At 38.5% G+C, this 23,379-nt stretch overlaps 2 protein-coding genes across 3 annotated transcripts in view; both read left to right on the forward strand.

The window, feature by feature from the left end:
- The first annotated feature begins 487 nt into the window (after nucleotides 1-487).
- LOC105925838 overlaps nucleotides 488-23,379 on the forward strand; it is a 31,140-nt gene continuing 8,248 nt past the window's right edge. Inside the window, exons 1-2 of the mRNA XM_036140691.1 lie at nucleotides 488-607; nucleotides 19,360-19,488. Of these exons, the coding sequence (XP_035996584.1) occupies nucleotides 19,442-19,488 (47 nt within the window). The 5' untranslated portion in view covers nucleotides 488-607; nucleotides 19,360-19,441. The remainder of the gene's footprint in view (nucleotides 608-19,359; nucleotides 19,489-23,379) is intronic.
- On the forward strand, nucleotides 2,698-18,624 carry LOC110368519. Of its 2 annotated transcripts, XM_036139888.1 has the most exons (4): nucleotides 2,698-2,760; nucleotides 3,102-3,163; nucleotides 3,489-3,556; nucleotides 16,481-18,624. In XM_036139888.1, the coding sequence occupies exons 3-4, from the start codon at nucleotides 3,546-3,548 to the stop codon at nucleotides 18,087-18,089; spliced, it is 1,620 nt and encodes a 539-aa protein (XP_035995781.1). In that variant the 5' UTR covers nucleotides 2,698-2,760; nucleotides 3,102-3,163; nucleotides 3,489-3,545; the 3' UTR covers nucleotides 18,090-18,624. The 2 variants fall into 2 exon arrangements, with proteins under 2 accessions (XP_035995781.1, XP_035995783.1); XM_036139890.1 differs by lacking the exon at nucleotides 3,102-3,163 and having other exon boundaries at nucleotides 2,750-2,760.

Consider the following 23,379-nt stretch of genomic DNA (forward strand, 5'->3'; position numbering starts at 1 on the left):
CTCTTATTGAGTAGACTATGCAGCATCCTGTTGCAAGCGACCCATTCTTTTTACTTTTTTCTTAATTTATTTGATCAAAAGCATTGCATTTTGAATTTTTGTATTCCTCCTGGTTTAGATGCTGCGCTACTTTTTTGGTGTTTGTTTTAGTCTTAGCTAATTGCTATGATACATAGCAACAGAAATAAGAAGTATTTTTACAAGGGTATAAAGAGAATAAAATCACAAAGGCTCAAACAATATTCCAGGGGTGTCCAACTCCGGTCCTCGAGAGCCGGTGTCCTACAACCTTTAGATGTGTCCCTGCTCTGACACACCTGAGTCAAATAATCAGTTAATTAGCAGGACTCTGAAGAACCTGACTGCATACTGAGAAACTAATTGTGACATTTGATTCAGGTGTGTGGGGCCAGGGAAACCTCTAAAAGTTTCAGGACATCGACTCTCGAGGACCGGAGTTGGACACCCCTGCAATATTCAGATGAGGCAGCCAAATTTAGGATGTGAAGCAGGATTCAAACATTATAGCAGAGAAAGACAAGCATGAGTTGCTGGTCATCTCTTTCTATCAGTCATAATGAGGAACTTGAGATTTCAGAAAAACAAGGTGAGTGAGGTGAACTTGAAACACTAAAAGTTCATTCAACTTGTGGTTACACTAACTAGGCTTATGTTAAGACAAGCAGGATCTCAAGATATCACTAAACCTAGTCCTGGGAAGAAGAAAAGTAGCAGAGGTGAAAGACATTGCAGTTCCCTGTCGGTTTGAGTATCTGAGAATGGAAGAAGGACATTGTTGAAGCATGAGATCCTAGCAACAGTCTGAGATTGGTTCCTCCCAAGGTCAAAACACCGGAGCTCCATCTCCACATTTAGAAAATAAACTGCAGCTACACAAAAAGACGGGCCAATCCAGAATAACCAGCTCATCAGGAGTCAGAGGTTCCTTTAGGACAAGGAACAACAGGAGGTTGGAGACAGGAGTGAAAGAAGCCAGCTATGTTAAACCTGATAAACCATCACTACCGCCATTAACGCCTTGTGACCAAAACATCTCACAAGACGACATTTTGGAGATGTGTGGATAAGCCACACAAACCTTAAAGTGAAAGCAGCTTTTGGCCGCTGAATCGTATGAAATGCTAACATTTATTCAGGTACCGAATGGACATTTCTGCCCAGTCAACATGTGATAGTTGTCCTAAACAGAATGTGTTTATGGGTTATTATGTGGAAGCTGTGATGCATAAGAAACATCTCCCTGGAATGTTTGGACGTCAGATTCAAGAGGCCTTTGAACAAAAAGACAGCTTTTAATTGAAACCAGCATCAACGTACTGATCAACTGACACGGTTCAAAGCTGATGTGGTTAAAGGACAAACTACAAGTTAAGAATGTGACTAAATTCAGTGTGTGGGGTCTTTGTTATTTTTTCCTGTACCTTTTATTAAAGTATGTCTGATTCTGACTAGGCCTACATCAGACATGTGAAGTCTGGGTTAAGAACATTTGGATTAAAGCTATTCTCTTTTCTGAATAACAGAAATTAGTTTGAAATCTATTTTATGAAGAGATGAGAGTAGCACCGTTTGTTTGATGCAATTACAAACTAAATGTTTTAAATGTGTAAAATCTGTTGATATGAAATATACATGTTGCCACTATTTTAAATCACAATACACTGTTAAATAATTTTATGCATTTCAACAATAATTTAAAAGTATGATTTTCAATCAGATGTTTTTTTTATTCTGCTTCTAAATGCATTATTAGTGGATCCATCCATCCATCCATCCATCCATCCATCCATCCATCCATCCATCCTCTTCCTCTTATCCGGGGTCGGGTCGTGGGGGTAGCAGCTTCAGTAGGGAGACCCAGACGTCCCTCTCCCCAGACACTTGGGCCGGCTCCTCTGGGTGCATTGTGAAAATGTGTGGATCAAACCAATAATTGTTAACGGTATTCAGGTCTTTCTTCAATAACAAAGAATAAATTAAATGGAAACAATGATTCTATTATTTTACACCCTATTCTTCCATCTCTTTTTGCCCTGTTTTAACTCAGTGAAATGTCGTAGCTCTCTTCAAAGGTTTCCCTTCAAGATAAGAGTGGAGAATTTGTGTGAATCAAAAATCTTTATTGGCATTGTGCGTTATCCTGAACACATAATGTTTTCCCCTTTTTTGTGATTGCACCAACAACCCTTCATGAGAAGCTTAAAGCAAGCAAATAGTCCTTAGTGTTCAATAAAATGTTTGAGTCAAAAAGACAGACAACAGTCCCTTTACAGACCATATAAATCACTGTTCAGCTACATGCAGGAGCTTTGTAGGGACAATAAAGTATCTATCTATCTATCTATCTATCTATCTATCTATCTATCTATCTATCTATCTATCTATCTATCTATCTGTGTGAATCAGAAAAACGTTCCTGGAGGAGTTAAGAAGTGTACAAATAGTCATTAGCTGAAATTAAAATATTCAAGTTAATTGATACTTGAAACAAACAGACAGTAGCAGTCAGTTTACTTAATTATATAAAATACTGTGCAAATTAAATCTTCCAAGTTGCAGAGCTGGATGTGCAAACAAACACTCCCCGAGAAAACTAAATTATGCAAACAGAAACCATGTGATCAGTGTTTTTCTCCTCCTCTAACTGCATAAAACTCTCAACTCTGACTCATCTTAGAGCTTTCTGCCTCTTCAGCCTCACTGAGCTTCATAAGGAGCAGTTGTGTAATTTACACACAGGTAGGATAACCTCCTGTTTTAATTTATGGAAGGATACATAACATACAGTCAGTAATAAGTCAGTTAAACACAACAGACATTGCTGCTAAACTGATGAACTTTGATTTAATATTAGGTCTTTTTTTTATAAAACAAACAAATAAAAGTAATTATTGTCTTATTTTACACCCTGTTGTTCCATCTCGTCTTATCTGTTCATTGCTCAGTAACTCAGTAAAAGGTTGTAGCTCTTTTCAAAGATTTCCCTTCATGATAACAGTTGAGAGTTTTTGTGAAACCATGTGATCAGTGTTTTTCTCCTCCTCTAACTGCATAAAACTCTAAACTCTGACTCATCTTAGAGCTTTCTGCCTCTTCAGCCTCACTGAGCGTCACAAGGAGCAGTTGTGTAATTTACACACAGGTAGGATAACCTCGTACTTTAATTATATGGTATGATAAACAACAGACCATTTATACAGACTGCAGGGTTCAGGAAAATTTTTTTAATTTTTTATCATCATTTATAATCTAACAACATTGAACAATAGTCCAATAAAGGTGAAGATGCAACTTCTGTATCTACTAATGAATACATCTACATCAAAAATATTTAGCCTTTTCTTAAAGGCACAGTAACAGCATGGGGATAATATGAAGAAATGTCTTTTTTAGCTGATGCAGTAGAAACCATTTAAAATGAGCTGAATGAGAACAGCAGCAACATCTGTTTGATTGTGTTTTATTAGACATTAAGACGTGTTTCAGCATCACTGCTGTGGAGATCGTTGAACCACTTCCTCACCATGGAAAGAGCGTGAGTAACTCTTAAATCTTGTTAACACCTGAAACCAAGTCAAGGTTATGTGAAGGAAGATCTAAATTATTTTATAAACTTTGATAATTTTGTGTGAAGAGAGTTAATTCTGTCCTGGTCTAAAAGAAATAATTTTAGATAAACATTTCCCATCTGATGTTGAAAAATAATTTCCATAATGTCTTAATTAGAGATTATTATTAATTGATTTCTGATGATTATCTTTAATCTCTTAATTAAAGCTAATTATATATATATGCAGCTCTATAAACCTATAGCCTTGGTCCAGCCTGAGGTTTTTATTGCCTTATCCCAGTTTTCTCTCCAAGGGCGTGTTTACTTTGTCTATATTGCTTATTAATGGGACATAGTCTCACCACAAGATGGCGCTAATAAGGCAAACACTCTTGAATTTTTAATCAAATTATAGCTGGGTGAAGTCACAAAGTATCACTATACCTTGCAACAAATGCTGACTTTGTTAAAATATGAGCACCAACACATTTTAATAACAAATCAAATTTTATTTATATGGCACTTCTCATACAGGGGAGTGTAGTTAGAAGTGCTTTTACCATATTTTACATAGTCACATGTGTAACATCAGATTATTGAAATAAATATACAACATACAACATATTAACAGTATGAAAAGTCAATTTGTAATCATTGTTATTTTCATTAGACATGATTCTGGTTGCTGTGAACACACAATAATTAGACGAAATCCTTCAATCTGAATAAGAAAAATACTGATAAAGTTTCTTGGTAACATAAGCATTTCCATCGCAAACTGCTGGGAGCTTCTGGATTAAAGGTCTGTTACTAGACTGCTCAGATAAAACTCTAGACTGCCCAGATGTGGGGTTTTATGTGCATCAGTCCAGTCTGTGTTTAAATGACAAAAACTTATGATAACATTGAGAGCAGATTAGCTCCTTTATTAGCTTTAGTTCATCATTCTTTGTGTAAGTTTAAACGTCTAAAGGAAGTTAGATGTTGTTGTCTCTCTTCTTTCCAATCACTTTAGGCTGTTAAATGACTGAATTACATGAATTAAATGTAACTTTAACTGATTCCAGAAATGTACCAGTGACACTTGGTAAATTCCTCTTCCTCTTCTTCTTATAAACATGAACTCGGTCTGCGACTCTCAGCCATGTTCAAAGTCTACAGTAAGAGCAGTGGAGCTACAATAAATGGCTAACCCCGAGGCTAACCGCTAACCAAGGCGCTAAGCTAACGTTCACACGTAAACATTAGAAGCGGCATGCGCAGCCAGCAAGCAATCCCTGCTCTTCATTGCAAAGAGCAGAGATTGGTCAGAGTTTTACAGGCCTGCAGCTTTAACAGAGATTTTTTTAACCACCTTCCGAATACATTGTGGTGCTACTATTTCTCACTGTTCTTTGTTATTTAAGTTATTTAAATAACTCTCGGTCTGTTAGGTATTGTCCGGTGAATATCAGCCCAAACAGCTGATATAAGGACAATGGTTTGTTTGTTTTATCTGGATCCCCATTAGCTTCAGCATTAGCTAAGAGCTGTTCTTCCTGTGGTCCTCCAATCTTCCATGTGAAAATACAATTTATTACATCATGTTACACACTATACGCACAAGACATTTACTCAAAATTTAATACATATTTACATTTAACGCCACTGATCACTAAAATAACAATAAGATAAATAAATAATAAACATAATTAAAATTAAATATTGCTACTCCAAATAGATCTATATCAAAGAACAAGCTAACAACAACCCTAAAACAGTATTTCCTTAATTAAATTAACATCGATTATTAAAATTTCCTTGAAGGTAATATTTCTTAAGTCAAGTTTTGAAACCATACAGTGTTTTGTTGTTTGATAATATTTGGGAGTGAATTTCATTTACACATTCCCATGTGCCTAACTGAACGTTGAATTGATTTAGTTTTAACTCTAGGTAAAATAAAACTACCTTTTACTGCATGTTTTCTTGGATAAAACTAAATAGTTTTGCACATAAAATCAAAGGTGTTTTATTTGTTATAACATTATATACAAATACCATTACTGAATACACCAATCTATTTTCAACTTTTAACCATAAAAGTCTATCATATATTTTATTAACATTTGGTCTAAAACCACATTAAAGAGAGACATGTGCAGCTTTATTCTGAAATACTTGTAGTTTTTTTATATTAATTGCTGAAGTATTTGACCAACCCACCGAGCAATAATCAAGGTGTGAAAAAAACAAAGCATCAAGTGCTAACAATCTGCGATGTAAAATATTTTGAACTCCTTTTAATAACCGATAAAGTATTACCCATTTTAGTTAACAAGTTCTGAACATGTCTGTCCCAACTATCTATTATCAATTATCACTCCCAAAAGTTTAGCCTCTTGTCTTTGATCAACAGAATTTTGCTCTATGCTGAGTTCAAGTTTCTGTTTGGAAAGTAAAGAAAAAGGAGCTCCAACCACTAAACAGGTAGTTTTAGATACATTGAGAACCAATTTGTTACTCTTTACCCAGTCCATCACTAACTGAAGCTCTCTTTGTAGTTTTGTATTTAACTCACTAATATTAGTTGCTGCTAAATATATGGTGGAATCATCTGCAAACATTTAGATGCTCACCTTATCTAAAACAGATGGAAGATCATTGGTAAAGATTGTGTACAGGAGCGGCCCAAGACAATTTCCTTTAGGCACGCCATGTTCCACTGCCATTAAAATAAACTAATTGTCTTCTATCTAAAAAAAATTTCATCCATGATAATGCAGTTTGTGAAAAACCATAATACTCCAGTTTTTTAACAGTAATTTGTGGTCGATGATATCAAATGCTGCAGTGAAATCAAGCATTACAACACCTTATTTTCCTCTCCTCCATATCCTTGAATCATCTGAGTCCAGGCAGTGGCTGTTGAGTGTTTTCCTCTATATGAATGCTGAAAAGTTGTAAACAAATCATTATTCATAAAATAAGACTGAATCTGTTCATAAACAATTCTTTCCATTATTTTACCAAGAATTGGTAATAAACTTATTGGTCTACTGTTTGATCCAGAAAAGGATATTTCGTATTTTTAGGTATTAGCACTACTTTACATATTTTCCATTCTTGCAAACATATATTATGCATAAAACACAAATTAATTATATGAGCAATAATAAAACTATTGGTTTAAGCAACGTATGATCAAGGTAGTCAACACCAGGTGGTTTGTTTTTACAATTCATCAGAAGTAATCCACTTTACAAACACACTCTTGAATTTAAAGCTACATGTTTTACCTTCCATCGTCTTCTTTATTACTGTATTTGATAAATCTGTCTTGTATAGCTGTTTAGTATCTTTCAGTTTAATTATTTTATTTATGAATTATTCATTAAGATGATTCGCTATATCACTTGGTCCAGTAAAAAATCACCTTCATGTTCTAAATAAGCTGGAATTGATTTATTATTTCCTCTCAATAAATTATTCAGTGTATTCCATAATTGTTTACTATCAAGTTTTATTTCTATAATTCTTTTCTAGTATAGTACAATTTCTTTTTCCTTTTTTTTACCTTGATTACAAAGTTTCTAATTAGACGCCCGCCTATGCATTGAAAATGCATGGCGGAGGCCTTATACTATGCACCTAATAAGGGTTTCTTTAATCCTTTTTATTCTTCCGTCACCGTTAATACAGCCCGAACCATAGGCTGTACCCCCACAAACTATATATCAAAACGTGCGTCTCGACGCCGCGAAGTGTGCTATTTGTACTTGACGCTATTTAAAGTTACCGTGGTGCCAAAATTAACCAAAAACCACTTCTCAAAACCACTTCCTAGACACAGTTGACCTCTCCATAATGCAGAGTTCAGCATGACACTTTTTTTTTGGTACAGTGGTTTAGGTGTTGGGCTGGTGCACCAAAAGTTGCAGGTTCACCACCCACTGGGGGTACCCAATATTTTTTTTTACAAGTAACAAATAAATAATTTGAACAACTGATACAAATGAATGAATTATGAAAAATTGCAACAGCAAGAACTACTGCTCATTAGCAGGCGAAATATGGACTTTTCAGCTCTGCAGCGCCTCACATCAAAAAACGACAAAGTTTTCCTGAAGTTTTTTTTAATCTATTTTTCACCGGACTTTTTCTTCCAAAACTGCACCGCGTTGCTGCGCAATAGCACACATGAGTTTCTGGACCTTCGGAGCTATAACAGTGATACATTTATCGCCGATATTCCCGTCATCCTAGAGATCTCCAGAACACTGGATCCTGCCGACTTCTCCCGGGCGGAAGTGCAACTCAGCCGGCGACCGGAACGTAAACAAAGCCGGCTTAACTGCGGAGGGGAATGCGTGCTAGATTAAAGCTAACACCACACTGGCTTTCTTTACTAGGGTAACCAGACATCCCCAATTTCCGGGCACTGTCCCCGTTTTGGACCACCTGTCCCTGCTAAAGCTGTCCCCGGAAATGTCCCTGATTTTACCGAGGGGAAAATGTTGCGCGTAGACTGTTATTACGGTAGAGCTGTTGCGCGCAGAAACAGGTGTTACGGTAGCTGGTTGCGCTGCTGATAATATAAAGATGAGGAACAGAGCGCACCACTAGACGGGCGGTAATGATCCTTTTGGATGTGGTCAGCACCCATTAAAACACGAAGAAGAAGGGCGCACCACTTTTAAAACAGAAGAAGAAGAAGTGGAAGTTCGTTGTCATAAACGGTGATGGGGACCTGCTGTGTTATGGTAAGTGAGTTAAACGATTCAGTTTATTTGGATCGGGCTGATCCTGTAATAAATGTTCGTGTCCTGGTTAAAAAAATAATCAATAAAAAGTAAGACAAGACCACGAGTTGCTGCTCACCTGAGTAAAAGACACTCAGATAAAATGTAACAGAATGATTGTAAACTCTTTGTAAGGTGCTAATCTGGTACGCTGGTTCTCCAGGGCTCAACAAGGGTTCATCTAAAGATGTTTTAGAACTGATTGGTGACCTTTAGTTTATATTTCAGAAAGTTATTTATAAGTAGAGTTATGTGGTTTTATGTTTTTTGGATACAATCCGGGTTAGCACCCGAACATCCCTTTCAGACATCTTTCTCGTGCGTCCACAGTTAATCCTGTTGGATGTGGTTCATCCTTATTGGTGATATGCGGACATTACCCTGGACACCGTGGCTCTTGATACATCACAAACACTTGCTGTCTTGGTCACAGATGCAAGGCAAGGCAAGGGAAATTTATTTATATAGCACAATTCAGTACAGAGACAATACAAAGTGCTTTACATGATTAAAATATAGCAAAATAAACGCAAGTAGGAATAAAATGTAGATAGAAAATAGAATAAAAGCAAGTAGAGATAGAATGTAGAAACAAAGAAGAACATTAAAAATAGTAAAACAGTTTAACTAGAACAGTCAAAGGCAATTTTAAACAAATGTGTTTTTAATCTTGATTTAAAAGAACTCAGGCTTTCCGCACTTTTACAGTTTTCTGGAAGTTTGTTCCAGATAAGCGGAGCATAGGAACTAAATGCTGCTTCTCCGTGTTTAGTTCTGGTTCTAGGTATGCAGAGTAGGCTGGAGCCAGAAGACCTGAGTGGTCTGGATGGTTCATACACTGATAACAAATCTGTAATGTATTTAGGTGCTAAGCCATTTAGGGATTTATAGACTAACAGAAGTATTTTAAAGTCTATTCTCAGATATACAGGGAGCCAGTGTAAGGACTTTAGAACTGGGGTTATGTGCTCTACTTTCTTAGTCTTAGTGAGGACGCGTGCAGCAGCGTTCTGGATCAGCTGCAGCTGTCTGGTCCACTTTTTAGGCAGACCTGTGAAAACACTGTTGCAGTAATCAATTCTACTAAATATAAACGCATGGATTAGTTTTTCCAGATCCTTTTGAAACATTAGACCTTTAATCCTGGAAATGTTCTTCAGGTGATAGAAAGCCGACCTTGTCACTGTCTGTAAATGCTTTTGAAGGTTCAGGTCTGAGTCCATCACTACACCCAGGTTTCGGGCCTGATCAGTGGTTTTTAGCTGAAGTGACTGAAGCTGTGTGCTAACTTTTGATCTCTCCTCTATTGGTCCAAAAATTATTACTTCTGTTTTGTTTTTATTCAACTGAAGAAAATTTTGGCACATCCAGGCATTGATTTCTTCTAGGCATTTCCTCAGTGCCTGAACTGGTTTATAGTCACCTGGTGACATGGTGATGTAGAGCTGTGTGTCGTCTGCATAGTTATGGTAGCTGATGTTGTTGTTTTTTATGATCTGAGCAAGGGGGAGCATGTAGATATTGAAAAGGAGGGGGCCCAGGATGGACCCTTGGGGAACCCCACATGTGATTTTTGTCTTCTGGGACGTAAAGTTACCTACTGATGCAAAAAAGTCCCTGTCCTTTAAGTAGGATTTAAACCAGTGGAGAGCTGTAGCAGAGAGGCCGACCCAGTTCTCCAGACGTTCTAACAGAATGGAGTGATCGACAGTATCGAATGCTGCACTGAGATCCAACAGAACCAGCATGGTGGTTCTTCCACAGTCTGTATTTATATGGATGTCATTAAACACCTTGATAAGGGCGGTCTCTGTACTGTGGTGAGCACGGAAACCTGACTGGAAAACATCAAAGCGGCTGGTCGTTGTTAAGAAGGTGTTTAATTGTTGAAACACAGCTTTTTCAATAATCTTACTGATTAAGGGGAGGTTTGAGATGGGCCTGTAGTTCTGGAGTAGTAGTTTGTCTAAATTGTTCTTTTTTAACAGTGGTTTGATAATTGCTGTTTTTAGGGACTGGGGGAATACATCTGACAGGAGGGACGTGTTTATTATCTGAGTCAACTCAGACGCTATGACAGGCAGAACGTTCTTAAGGAAAACTGTGGGTAGAACATCAAGACAGCAGGAGGAGGAACTTAGCTGCTGAATGATCTCCTCTAAGCTTTTGGAGTTTATTTGGCTGAATTGGGACATTTTGTCAGGATAGGTCCCTGCTGAATACGGCTTTGGTTCTGGAGCTGGTCTGGATGTACAGACTGATCCTCTAATTTTTAGGATTTTCTCAGTAAAGACGTTAGCAAATTCATTGCAGGCCCTGATAGAGTGGAGTTCTGAAGTCACGGACACAGGAGGATTTGTTAACCTGTCGACTGTGGCAAATAAGACACGAGCATTATTAATGTTTTTCTTAATGATCTCAGAGAAGAAAGATTCTCTTGCATTTTTCAATTGTAAGTTATATCTGTAAAGTCTCTCTTTATAGATGTCATAGTGAACCTGGAGTCTGTTCTTTCTCCACCTGCGTTCAGCTTTCCGGTACTCCCTTTTTTCACTTCTAACTGCTGGAGCATTTCTCCAAGGAGATTTTTTCTTCCCGGAAAGAACTTTCACTTAAACTGGAGCAATGCGGTCAATGATGCTTGAGAGATTAAACTGAAAGTTATCTACTAGCTCATCTACTGAGTTGCAGCCCAAGGTTGAAGTATCAGAGTAAGCTTGAATAAAAGTTTCTGTGGCATTGTCCTTAAAGGTGCGTTTTCTTACGATGTCCCTTCGGCTAAATGAGTCACTGGTAATGATGCATTCAAAGGTAACGGAGAAGTGATCGGATAAGGCAACATCAGTTACATTGACCTGTGAAATGTTTAGACCTTTAGTGATGATTAAGTCTAAAATATGCCCCTGCTTGTGTGTTGGCTGTTTAACATTCTGAGTTAAACCAAAGTTTCTAAGAGTGTCACACAGTTCTTTTGCACTTCTGTCTTCAGAGTTGTCAGCGTGAAAGTTGAAGTCTCCCACAATAATTAAACAGTCATAATCTACACATATCACAGACAGCAGGTCACTAAAATCATTAAAAAAAGTTTGATGTGGACTTAGGAGGCCTGTACACATTCAGAAACATAGTTCTTACCGGGCTCTTTACCTGGAGAGCCAAATGTTCAAAAGAGTCAAATTTTCCCAAAAACACCTTTTTACACTTTAGTGAATTATTAAACAATGTTGCTACTCCTCCACCTTTCCTTTGCTGTCTGCTCTCACAAAGGAAATTGTAGTTTGGAGGTGTTGACTCCATCAGTATAGCTGCTTCACTAAATTCATGCAGCCATGTTTCTGTTAAAAACATATTGATTATTGTCAATAATGAAGTCATTAATTAAAAGGGATTTTCCTGACAGATCTAATGTTTAATAAATCCAGTTTATATGACTTAGTGGTTGATGATGTCTCTGTGGCAGGTTGCGTCTGACAGTTTATGACTTTTAAGTACGATTGATTATTCCTGTTTGTTTTCCTTTGGCTTTTCTTATTTCTGCCACGTATCATAACAGATATTCCATGTTCTCCGTCAGGAGGCCCAGGCTGATGCTGGTAGCGGTCTTGTCTGATAAACGTGCGGCCAGGGCCCGGTGTGTATCACAAGGAAGTTATCCGAAGGTCTTCAGGACAGGCATGTTCTGTGATATGTAGAGGAGGAGGAGGATCTGGACCTCTGCATCCTTTGGAAGATGCTGATTTAGTCACAGAACTGCGGCTTTCAGAATTAATATGTGGAGAGGATGTCAACTGTAGGCCAATCTTAAATACTTTGTTCATGTTGTGAGAAAATTACAGAAAAGAAACCTCTGGGCTTTGTGGAGAAGAAGGCGAGGCGGGTGTAGTCTGGACCGGTGTTTGTGACGATGGCGGTTCTTGGTCCTCTCTTTGTCCTGCTGAGATCTGGGATGAATCCTCCTGTAATTCTGATGTAGCCTCTTTCTGTGTCATCTTTCTGGCCATCTTTATCTTGGCTTGTTCGGGCTGCACTGGGCTTATCATTTGTTTTGCCACTGGATGTTCTTTGTTTTGGAACAAAGCTGATGGAGCATGGTTCACAGAATAGAAAATGTTTGAAATCAGCCGTTTTGCACCTGACCTATTTAGAGAGAAACCATCTCTGTTGAACAGATGTCTCCTCTACCAAAAGATGTTAAAGTTGTCTATGAAGGTTACAGTTGTTTGTTTGCATGTTTTTTCCAGCCATTTGTTTAGCATCAGAATTCTGGAAAAAATCTCGTCTCCACAATTAACGGGCATATGAGGGCCGCTGAGAAACACCTTGACATTTTTGCAATGAACTAAGTTTAACAGACGAATGTAATCCTCTTTCAATACTTCTGATTTTCTTATCCGGGTGACGTCGCCCAGGACTTCAGCTTGTATTATGAGTTTTTCCAAGGTTCTTTCAAGATCCTTGGAAGGATGTCTGATATATCAGACACCAGGCCATAGCTCGAGTTGTTATAAATCAACACCTCTGTGTTTTTCTTGTTACAGAAATGTTTAATCCCACATACAGACCCACTGCATAATATCAGGGTCCTTGGCCCTGTGGCATGTCTTTTCTCTGATGTATTAGAGCGAAAGTCGTTGACGTACCTCTGAATGTTGTCATGATTCTCCTGGGTCACATTTTGGAGCGGAGAGAATCTGTTTCGTAAAGGAATTCCAGCATTTCCAGCAGGTTTACTCCTATCATTTGTTGTGGGAACAGTCCGCTGCTGTTTCATTTGTCCTGGGACATCTCTCTGTAGTCTCGGCCAGTTTTCTTTGTCTTGGCGTGGGGCTCGTTGATCCTTTGGTCTTGCACCCAGAGTGGTCCAGGGATTCTCATTTTCCTCAGGGATCTATTTGTTCAGTGAGTTGCTGGGCTGGTGGTCCCCGTTTGGAGTCGCAGGCAGGGTTGTTTCATTTCCATACGCGCCGTTTACATCATAATTCAGTTCGAGTCGGCATATCTTCTGTTCTATAACAGCGATCTTCTGTAGAAGCGTGTCAAAGTCCACTGTGGTGAAGGGAGGCATCTTTCCAAAATCAAAAATAAATAAAAGGAAAATAAATAAAATAACTAAATCCAACTTTCCGTGGTTTTGGCAAAGAGATAAAAAGAAGATAAAAAGTAAAAGGCAGGAAAATGCAAGCAAGCATGGAGCAGAGAAAAAAGTGTCCGAGCAGGCAGAGAGGCGCAGTGTTACTGCTTTTTTAGCTAGATCTCTCTGTTTCATAAGATCTTTTAATTCTTGATCCAACCACGGGGTGTTAACATTTCGAACAGTAAACCTTTTAATTGGTGCATGATTTTCTACAATTCTCATTAAAGTTTGATCAAAAAGCTGAAATGCCTTTTCTGGATAATTTTGTAAAATTACCTCTGACCAGTTTGTATTTCTTACATCATCTTCATATTGTAAATGATTAAATCTTCTAAATTACCTTTTCATTATTATTTTTGGACCTGATTTTGGAACTTTTGTTTGTCTTACAATTGCAATTAGATTGTGGTCAGTAAAACCAACTGGCACTGGTAAGCTATTTGAGCACAATTGTAGTTTATTTATGAACATGTGATCAATAAAGAAAGCTGATTTGCCATCCTTTTTATACATATTCTAGTCGCTTTATTGATTGTCTATGTTAATACACATGCTATTGCTGTGCTCATTAATTTGCTTTTCCTAGGATAGTCAGAAGAATTCCAGTCTATGTTGAAATCACCCATTAGGTAAAATTCCAGATTCATACTAATAGCATGATCTAACATAGCACATATTTTGTCCAAATATTCACTATTCGCATGGTTGAAAAGGATGAATTGAGCACTGAGGTTCTTTTAACAGCAAACTCTGCACACATATAGAGAATAAAGGAGTGACAGCTTCTGTTCAAATTCAAGAATGTATTAACAGAAATAAAATGAACATCCAGAGAACATCACTGCTGTTTATCTGAATTAACGCTATATTTCAATCAACAAATCCTCTCTACTTGGCTAGTGAAACTTAAAACTAAAACTACTAAGCAAAATGAAGATAAAAAGAAACATAAAGACAAATAAAATTGTTGAAAACTATCATCAGAAGGATTCAGTGAATCCTGGTTCACTGCAGGTCTAAGTTAAAGAGCCAAAGTTCATCTTAAAGAACATGGAATTGTTATGATTTGGGTTTTGTTTCGGTTTAGTTCTATACTTCTTTTTATCTAACAAGTTCAGTCAGTTCAGTTCATCTCTCAGTTACTAGCCACTACTCAATTAGTTCAGTCCAATTCATTATCCAATCAGATTGTCACCAGTCACCAACCAATCCGTTCGTTCCTTCTCTAGCCACCACCCTTCCTCTGATCAGTCTCACCTGTCACCTGTAAAGTTTGCTACTCTGTTCACCTGTTCACTTCGCTATTTATACCTGTCTCACTCTTCTGTTCGATGCCAGATCATTACAAGCCATTTGGTCTTGTTTTGATCTTTCCCTGTGTTACCTGACCTGCTCTGCCTCTGGACTATCTCGTACTTCTGATTTCTCGGCTTTTTGACCTAGGACTGTTATTGATCACGAGCTCTGTCAGGCCCTGTTTATTATTACTACCAGTTCTGTCATTCTGGTGCCACCCACGACCTGTCCATAAATAAACCTTCTCAAATGTATTTTCTTGTCTGGTTCAAATTCTGGGTCCATACATTGAAAATCAATACAGGAATGAAGTTAAATTAGCCTAACTAATTTAGAACATTTAGTATGTGTTTAGACTCATTCACAATGCAACTCCAGGTTAGATAAAACATTATTTGAGGAAATGACATTTTAAAGAATGATATGCTCAGTAAAATCCGTAACTTTAGAACGCTTTATTTTATTAATGCAATTATTCTTTCGGGAAGTTAGGTGTCGCTGTAGTGATCAGTCGCTAATTGGGTTAATCCTAAAATTATACACAACACCACTAAATTGGTGTTCCCATAATGTTCCCTATTAATGATACTAGCAGAGACACAAAAACACAGAAGCACTCATTGATCCAGGAATCCTTTCTATGTTAGATGGTAATAGCGGATGATCTGTCTTCCCTGATGATGTCACAGCTAACAGAACACCAGACCAGGTGTACCTTCTATGAAGATAACAATGACAGAGAACAAAAACTTAAAAGCTGAAACAACAACAAACAATGCAAATTGGAGAGCAGTAGGAGAACTCAGCAGAGTGAGAGAAGCAGATATATATGTACTTAAGCAGCCTAAGCCTATAGCAGCATAACTATAGAGGTAACTCAGTGTAACATGAGCCACTCTGACTAGAAGCTTTGTCAAAAAGTAAAGTTTTAAGATTAGTCTTAAAAGTAGACGGGGTGTCTGCCTCACGGACCAAATTTGGGAGTTAGCCTGATAGCTAAAGGATCTGCCTCCCATTCTACTTTTAGAGACTCTAGGAACCACCAGCAGACCTGCAGTCTGAGAGCGAAGTGCTCTGTTAGGAACATACGGGGTAATCAGAGCTCTGATATATGATGGAGCTTGATTATTAAGGGCTTTATACGTTAGAAGAAGAATTTTAAATTCTATTCTTGATTTAACAGGAAGTCAATGAAGGGAAGCTAAAATTGGAGAAATATGATCCCGCTTGTTGATTTTCATCAGAACTCTTGCTGCAGCATTTTGGATCAGCTGAAGGCTTTGAACTGCATTTTGTGGACTTCCTGATATTAAAGAATTACAATAGTCACTGTAGTGTAGTGGAACATATTCATACTATCAGCAGAAACAGTTTTAAATAATTTTCCCCTAACCAATCTTTCAAAAGAATCACAGTCTATCAGTTTTAAAGGTTTTTATTTTTAAGACGTAAAATATTTACTTATTAATTACTATGTTATATCAATCAAACCCTACTTCTAGTAGCCAAATATTAAATTGATGAAATGAGTATTGAAGGCTTACTTAAGATCATTCTAATTTAAAAAAAGGGATCTACACAAAGTTTCTAAACCAAAGTAAGTTAAGTATTATGATTTATTTTTTTTAGCTTGTTGTTGATTGAAAATGAGGAATGGGGGAAATTCATTTAAACCAGTAAATTATTACTTTTTTACAGGAGAATCTCATCTCAGTTCAGGAGCATCATCTCTAAAAGCCTCCTTATCAAACCAGGACCCCCTGCTGTTTACCAACTAACAACAAAAAAGGAGAACTTTGGACCTCTGACAAGAATAACTCTGGGAAAGAAAGATTTGAACAAGGCCAACAGAACGGTGCTGCTGGTGGGGGAAACAGGAGCAGGAAAGTCCACCATCATCAACTCTCTGGTCAACTACGCCATGGGAGTAAGGTTTGATCATGAAATCTGGTTTCAAATCATAGAAGGAGAAGGGGAAAAGCAGACTGAAAGCCAGACATCAGACGTGATCGTCTACGAGATCTTTGGGTTTGAGGATCGAATTCTGCCGTTCTCTCTGACCATCATCGACACGCCTGGATTTGGAGACACCAGAGGGATTGAGAAAGATATTATTGTCAGTCAAAGATTGTTTGACTTGTTTCGATCAGATGATGGCATTAATGAGATTCATGCTGTGGGTCTGGTGGTGAAGGCCACAGATAACCGAGTCAATGATCGCCTTTCATACGTCTTCAATTCAGTCATGTCTCTGTTTGGGAAAAACCTGGAGAAAAGCATCGTGGCTCTCATTACTCACTCAGATGGAAGAACGCCCAAAAATGTTCTTCAAGCTCTTGCAGCTACAAAAATCAAATGTGCCAAAAATGAAAAGAATCAACCTATTTACTTCCTTTTTGATAACTCCCAAACTGATGACCGATCTGAGGACATCGAGTTCCTAAAAATTGCTACTGACATTTCAACAAAAGGAATGAGAGCCTTCACTGCCTTCCTGGAGGAGAAATCGGCTCAAAAACTGATGACGACTACGGACGTCCTGAAGGAACGCATCAGCCTGACGGCCTGTATCCAGAACCTGCAGGAGAGAATCCAGTTAACTGAGCAGAAACAGGAGGAACTGAAACAAACCCATGATGCTCTGGTCAAACAAGTAGAAGACATGAACAAATCTGAGACCGTCACTGTAGAAGTCGATGACGTCTACAAAGAAAGGGAGTCTCTTCGAAGTAAGAAGCTTTTCAGGTTTGGTCTCTTTGAAAAAGCGATGGTCTGCACCGTCTGTGAGGAGAACTGCCACTATCCTGGCTGTACACTCAGTCCCAGTCCCCAACATTGTGACGTCATTAGAAAAGGTCGTTGCACTGTCTGCACCGGGAAATGTCCTCCATCAGCTCATGTGAAGGAAAACTGGAGATATGTCATAAAAACCAAAAAGGTTAAGAAGATTATAGAAATCAAGAAAGAGAACAAGTCAGAGAAGTTCGACCCTGAACTCAAGTTTAAATATATCAAAGGTCTTGCAGAGCAGATACAGAAACTGAAAGACGAGAAGTTCCAGCTGGTCCATGAGTCCTACCAACATGTCATCCAACTGGAGGAGATCGCACTCAAGGTGGAATCTGTCTCCACTCTTGTCCACCTGGATTTCCTGATTGAGAAGATGAAGGAAACTGGAGATGAAGCAAAGGTCCAGAAATTGGAGAAAATGAGAAGTGAAATGGATGAAGGAACCAAATTAGCGCTGCAATATTTGTGGGGCAGAATGGAACTGTGTAAAAGCAGTCAAGAACCGACACATCCGTGAAGAGAGTCCAACAGGAAGCTTCATTACCTCTGGAAAGCTTCCAGTTTAGAAACTTTGCTCAGGTTTCAGTCAAATAACCTCCCATTTGACCTGAGAAAGGAAAATGGCTTTTAAAAAGGGGGCTTTTGCAATGCTTTTAAAATATATGTTTTATTGTCAACATTTTCTGTATCTGTACATCTTTCCTATGAACTCAGATTTGTAAAGCAAATTAAAGGTAATTATCTGGAAGAAATACTGAAAAGTCTTTTTTTAACTAAACATTGTGTAACAAAAAACTGTTTTATGACTTTTGTACCAAACATTTAGCTTTACTACAGACGCTGGAGGCTGCTCTGTTTAACTCATCGTTTCTATCAGAAAAACATTTAGTTTGTTGGTTTTTAATGATTAGAAATGTAGCAGTGAGCTGAGTTTATATACAACTACTGTTAATTTCTGTTCAAGCCATCCTTTAAACAAATTAATACCAAGTTACTTCCTGTATTTTATACACTGTTCTGCATAAACTCATCAGTCTTCTATAAATAAAACATTTAAATAATAAAAGTTGTTTTCTCCAAGTATGTCTGCACTGGATTATCTATGTTCAGTTTTATCTAAGTTCACCTAAAGCTGATGTTTAAATAAACTTCTTTATTTAAGGCCTTCGGTCTTATTCACAGACCGAAGAACTCAACATCACACCTCATTGTTTTCAGCTAATTAATAATGTGATTATCTTGGTTTAACTGTAAGGCTCTTAATATTTCCTAACATTCACTTCTTCTGAATGTCAATCAGAATCAGGAGCAAATTATTTGTGTACTTTTTTTTGTTTTGTGCTACAGGTTACATTTCTTCTATATTTATACTCTTAGTTTTTGATACCAACCATGTTTGAAGTTTCCATTTAATCAATAGACAGATAAAACCAAACATGTTTCACTTTCAGATGTTTGAGATTATATTTGTTGGGGTTTGTTGCCATAGAAATCAAAGTTACCTTGAACTGGACAGTGCCTCAGAAGGTGGTGCGCTTGCATTGTTGTCCATCCTGGGTTGACCTGGCTGACGTCTTTGGTTGATCAGTATTGAACTATTTCATTTAAACCATTAAATGTTGGTTGACCTTCATGACTAACATTCATGTGTATTTACACCAAGTTTGAATGAGGCCAGATCCATACTGTGAATTTTAAATAAAACAAGCAGGACTTTCCAGTGCTCTTCAGAGCATGCGACCCAGATGAGAAAAAGATTGTCTTTATGCTTCTGTCTTATGTTCCAGTAAACCCCCGGTTAGTGGCTCTGAGTGTCCGCCTTCATCTACATCCCTGACTCCTTCACCCACTCCCTTACCTCGGTCTATAATGGCGGTTGAACCCTCATCTCGTCACATCAGTGATCCAGCAGTGAGGTATGCAAGGAGTAATCAGACCCTAACATGTGTTCGCCCAATAAAAAGGTCTCCGCTGTGGGTAATCTTATTATGATGTTCCATACGGTGTTGTCGAACATTTTAATCAGCTTCGTAAATTTGTTTTTTGTCTTTGGGCCTAACCCTGGCTTGGCTGGGATGTTGCTTGGTTCAGTCAAACCCTACATCTCCATACCTGGCTCCAACATACATTAATCTAGACGTTTCAACCATTCTGCAGCCATTCAGCTGGCGACAGGGTAGACTGACTGGAGCCAGCAGTAGCAGTACTCCGTAGGACGATGCAGGCCATACCGGCTGAATTCTCAGGGAACCCTAAGGGAAAACTAATTAGAACTGCAGTCAGAGGCCAAAGCCAGACGGACCCGAGCTTTTGTAAGTCATCCATCTCTCTTGCCAACATCTTCTGTGGCAGCGAGTCCTGGAGGATTCCCTGTCGTGGATAAACCCCAAAAATATGGCTCTAAGAGGCAACTCTAAATAAATATATTTTAAACCCTGATTTAAAGGAACTCAGAGTTTCAGCACTTTTCCAGTTTTCTGGGAGTTTGTTCCAGATCAGTGGAGCATAGGAACTAAATGCTGCTTCTCCATGTCTGGTTCTGGTTCTGGTTCTGCAGAGCAGGCTGGAGCCAGAAGACCTGAGTGGTCTGGAGGGTTGATGCCCTGATAACAAGTCTGTGATGGATTTAGGTGCTAATTCAGGGATTTATAGACTAACAGAAGGATTTTAAAGTCTATTCTCTGAGATCCAGGGAGCCATGGAAGGACTTCAGAACCGGGTCCATGTTCTCTTTTTTTTTTCCCGTGTTCTCTACGTTCTTAGTCTTAGTGAGGACTTCAGAACCGGGTCCATGTTCCCTACGTTCTTAGTCTTAGTGGAAGGACTTCAGAACCGGGTCCATGTTCTCTACGTTCTTAGTCTTAGTGGAAGGACTTCAGAACCGGGTCCATGTTCTCTACGTTCTTAGTCTTAGTGAGGACTTCAGAACCGGGTCCATGTTCTCTACGTTCTTAGTCTTAGTGAGGACTCGGGCAGCAGCGTTCCGGATCAGCTGCAGCTGTCTGATCCACTTTTTAGGCAGACCTGTGAAGATACTGTTGCAGTGATCAGTTCTACTGAAAAATGGTGGCACTAGAGAACGCTGTGTGCTAAAACACTCTGCCACAGAGAGAGTTTCTCCCCCAGGCTGTCTCTCTGATGGACACTGTACAGCTAGAGGATCCAGGTCGGTGTTGTATGGCTCAGCAATAATTCAGTTAGATTAAATTTTACTTATATAGCTCCAATTCACTGCATATGTCATCTCAAGGCTCTTTCCAAAGTCAGACTCCATCAGATCCTCCAGGTTGGTCAGAAAGTTTCCTCTCTAAGGAAACCCAGCAGGTTGCATCAAGTCTCTCCATGCAGCATTCACTCCTCCTGAAAGAGCGTAGAGCCACAGTGGACAGTCGTCTGCATTGTTGATGGCTTTGCAGCAATCCCTCATACTGAGCATGCATGAAGCGACAGTGGAGAGGAAAACTCCCCTTTAACAGGGAGGAGAACCTCCAGCAGAACCAGAACCAGGCTCAGTGTGAACGCTCATCTGCCTCCACCCACTGGGGCTTAGAGAAGACAGAGCAGAGACACAGAAAGCTCAGAAGCTCACATTGACCCAGGAGTACTTTCTATGTTAGAGAAGACAGAGCAGAGACACAGAAAGCACAGAAGCTCACATTGATCCAGGAGTACTTTCTATGTCCTATGGAAATAGCGGATGATCTGCCTCCCCTGGATGATGTCACAGCTAACAGAACGCCAGACCAGGTGTACCTTCTATGAAGAGAAAAATTACCCTAACCCTAACACTGATGTCTTCCAACAGCCTAAGCCTATAGAAGCATAACTACAGAGGTAGCTCAGGGTAACATAAGCCACTCTAACTAGAAGCTTTGTCAAAAAGGAAAGTTTTAAGCCTAGTATTAAAAGTAGACAGGGTGTCATGTAGCATATTTAGCATTTTTACTATATATAGCATACATATAGTAAAGAGAACTGGCCCAAGGGCTGAACCATGTGGTACTCCACAAGTGAACCTAGAGTTTGACGAAGATTTATTACTAACATGAACAAACTGGAATCTGTCCGACAGATCAGATTTAAACCAGCCTAATGCTTTCCCCTTAATCCCTACAGTATGTTCAAGTCTTTGTAGGAGAATATTGTGATCAACTGTGTCAAATGCAGCACTGAGATCTAACAGGACAAGTACAGACACAAGTCCATTATCTGAGGCCATGAGAATATCATTAGTGACCTTCACCAGAGCTGTTTCAGTGCTATGATGAGCTCTGAAGCCTGACTGAAACTCCTCAAGTAGGTCATTACTTTGTAAATATTGACAAAGTTGATTAGCAACTACTTTCTCAAGAATTTTCAATTAAATTCAATGAAATTTTATTTATATAGCGCCAATTCATGAAACATGTCATCTAAAGGCACTTTACAAAGTCAAAATCAATCAGATTATACAGATTGGGTCAGATTATACAGATTGGTCAAAATAATTCCCATATAAGGGAACCAGTTTATTGCATCAAAGTCTTGACAAGCAGCATTCACTCCTGAAGAAGTGTAGAGTCGTCTGCATTTTCCATGGCTTTGCAGAAATCCCTCATACTGAGCAAGCATGAAGCGACAGTAGAAAGAAAATCTCCACATTAACGGGAAGGAAAAACCTCCAGCAGAACCGGGCTCAGTATAAACGGTCATCTGCCTCGACTGACTGGGGAAGACCTTTGCTTACCTTTCCTTTGATAGGAAAAGATAATTAGATATAGGTCTGTAATTTATTAAGTCTTCTTGATCAAGAGATGGTTTCTTAAGAAAAGGTAAACCTAAATTAAACCAGGGAACCAGCTTCCTGTGAATAATCACCTTTTTTTTCAAGGGAGCTATATTACCTAATGCAAAATGCAACTAGGAAGTGACACCGTCAACAAAAGCGAATGGGAAGAAACAACATTGCTGCTATCTGCAGGGCATTTCTGCAATATTGAAGATATTAAAAGGGGGACAGACTCTTTATAGTTTGATGCAGCATTATCCGATAAAGATCTACTATAATGGAGCCCTCTTTTGGGGACGGTGAACTCAGTTAGATTAAACTCAAATGTTATTAAAAAATGATCAGATAGGACAGAGTTGTGAGGAAATACTGTTAATTCTTCACAATCAATGCCATATGTCAGCTAAAGGTCTAAAGTATGAAGCCAAGAGTGAGTCGGTTTATGTACATTTTGAGTAAAACCAATTAAATCTAGGATAGTTTTAAAGGCTACACTAAGGTTATCACATTCTGTGTCAATATAAATGTTAAAATCCCCCACTATAATAACCTTGTCAGTGTTTAGTTCCTTTATTTTCATTTATTTATTTATTTATTTATTTGAATTAGGACAATGCACATTCATCAACATGTCATCTTAAAGCATCAGTGTAAATATGCTAGAATTAGCACAAGAGCTAATTTGCATTTGTCCTAAGGCAGGTAAGAACAGTGAATATTAAACAAGACACTATGGGAGAGAACAGAGTGGACACAAACAGATAAGATGCCAATAACATAAAATCACAATAAAATTAGGTTTACAGACCCAAGGAAACAGATCAATTCACATGTGAACACATGTCTGGTTAGTTTTTAACCAATGTTTCAAGGAGATTTTAAAACTTATGTGGGTTGCACAGCCCCTAACATGAGCTGGCAGTGTGTTCCATAGCTGTGCTCCTCTGATGGACGCAACCATTTGGCCAAATTTGGTCCTACACCACTGAACATTACAGTCATTACATTATGGTTAAAGCTCTGGTGTTTATTCTAGCAA

Source organism: Fundulus heteroclitus, chromosome 8 (genome assembly GCF_011125445.2).
Source record: "Fundulus heteroclitus isolate FHET01 chromosome 8, MU-UCD_Fhet_4.1, whole genome shotgun sequence".
Lineage (NCBI taxonomy): Eukaryota > Metazoa > Chordata > Actinopteri > Cyprinodontiformes > Fundulidae > Fundulus > Fundulus heteroclitus.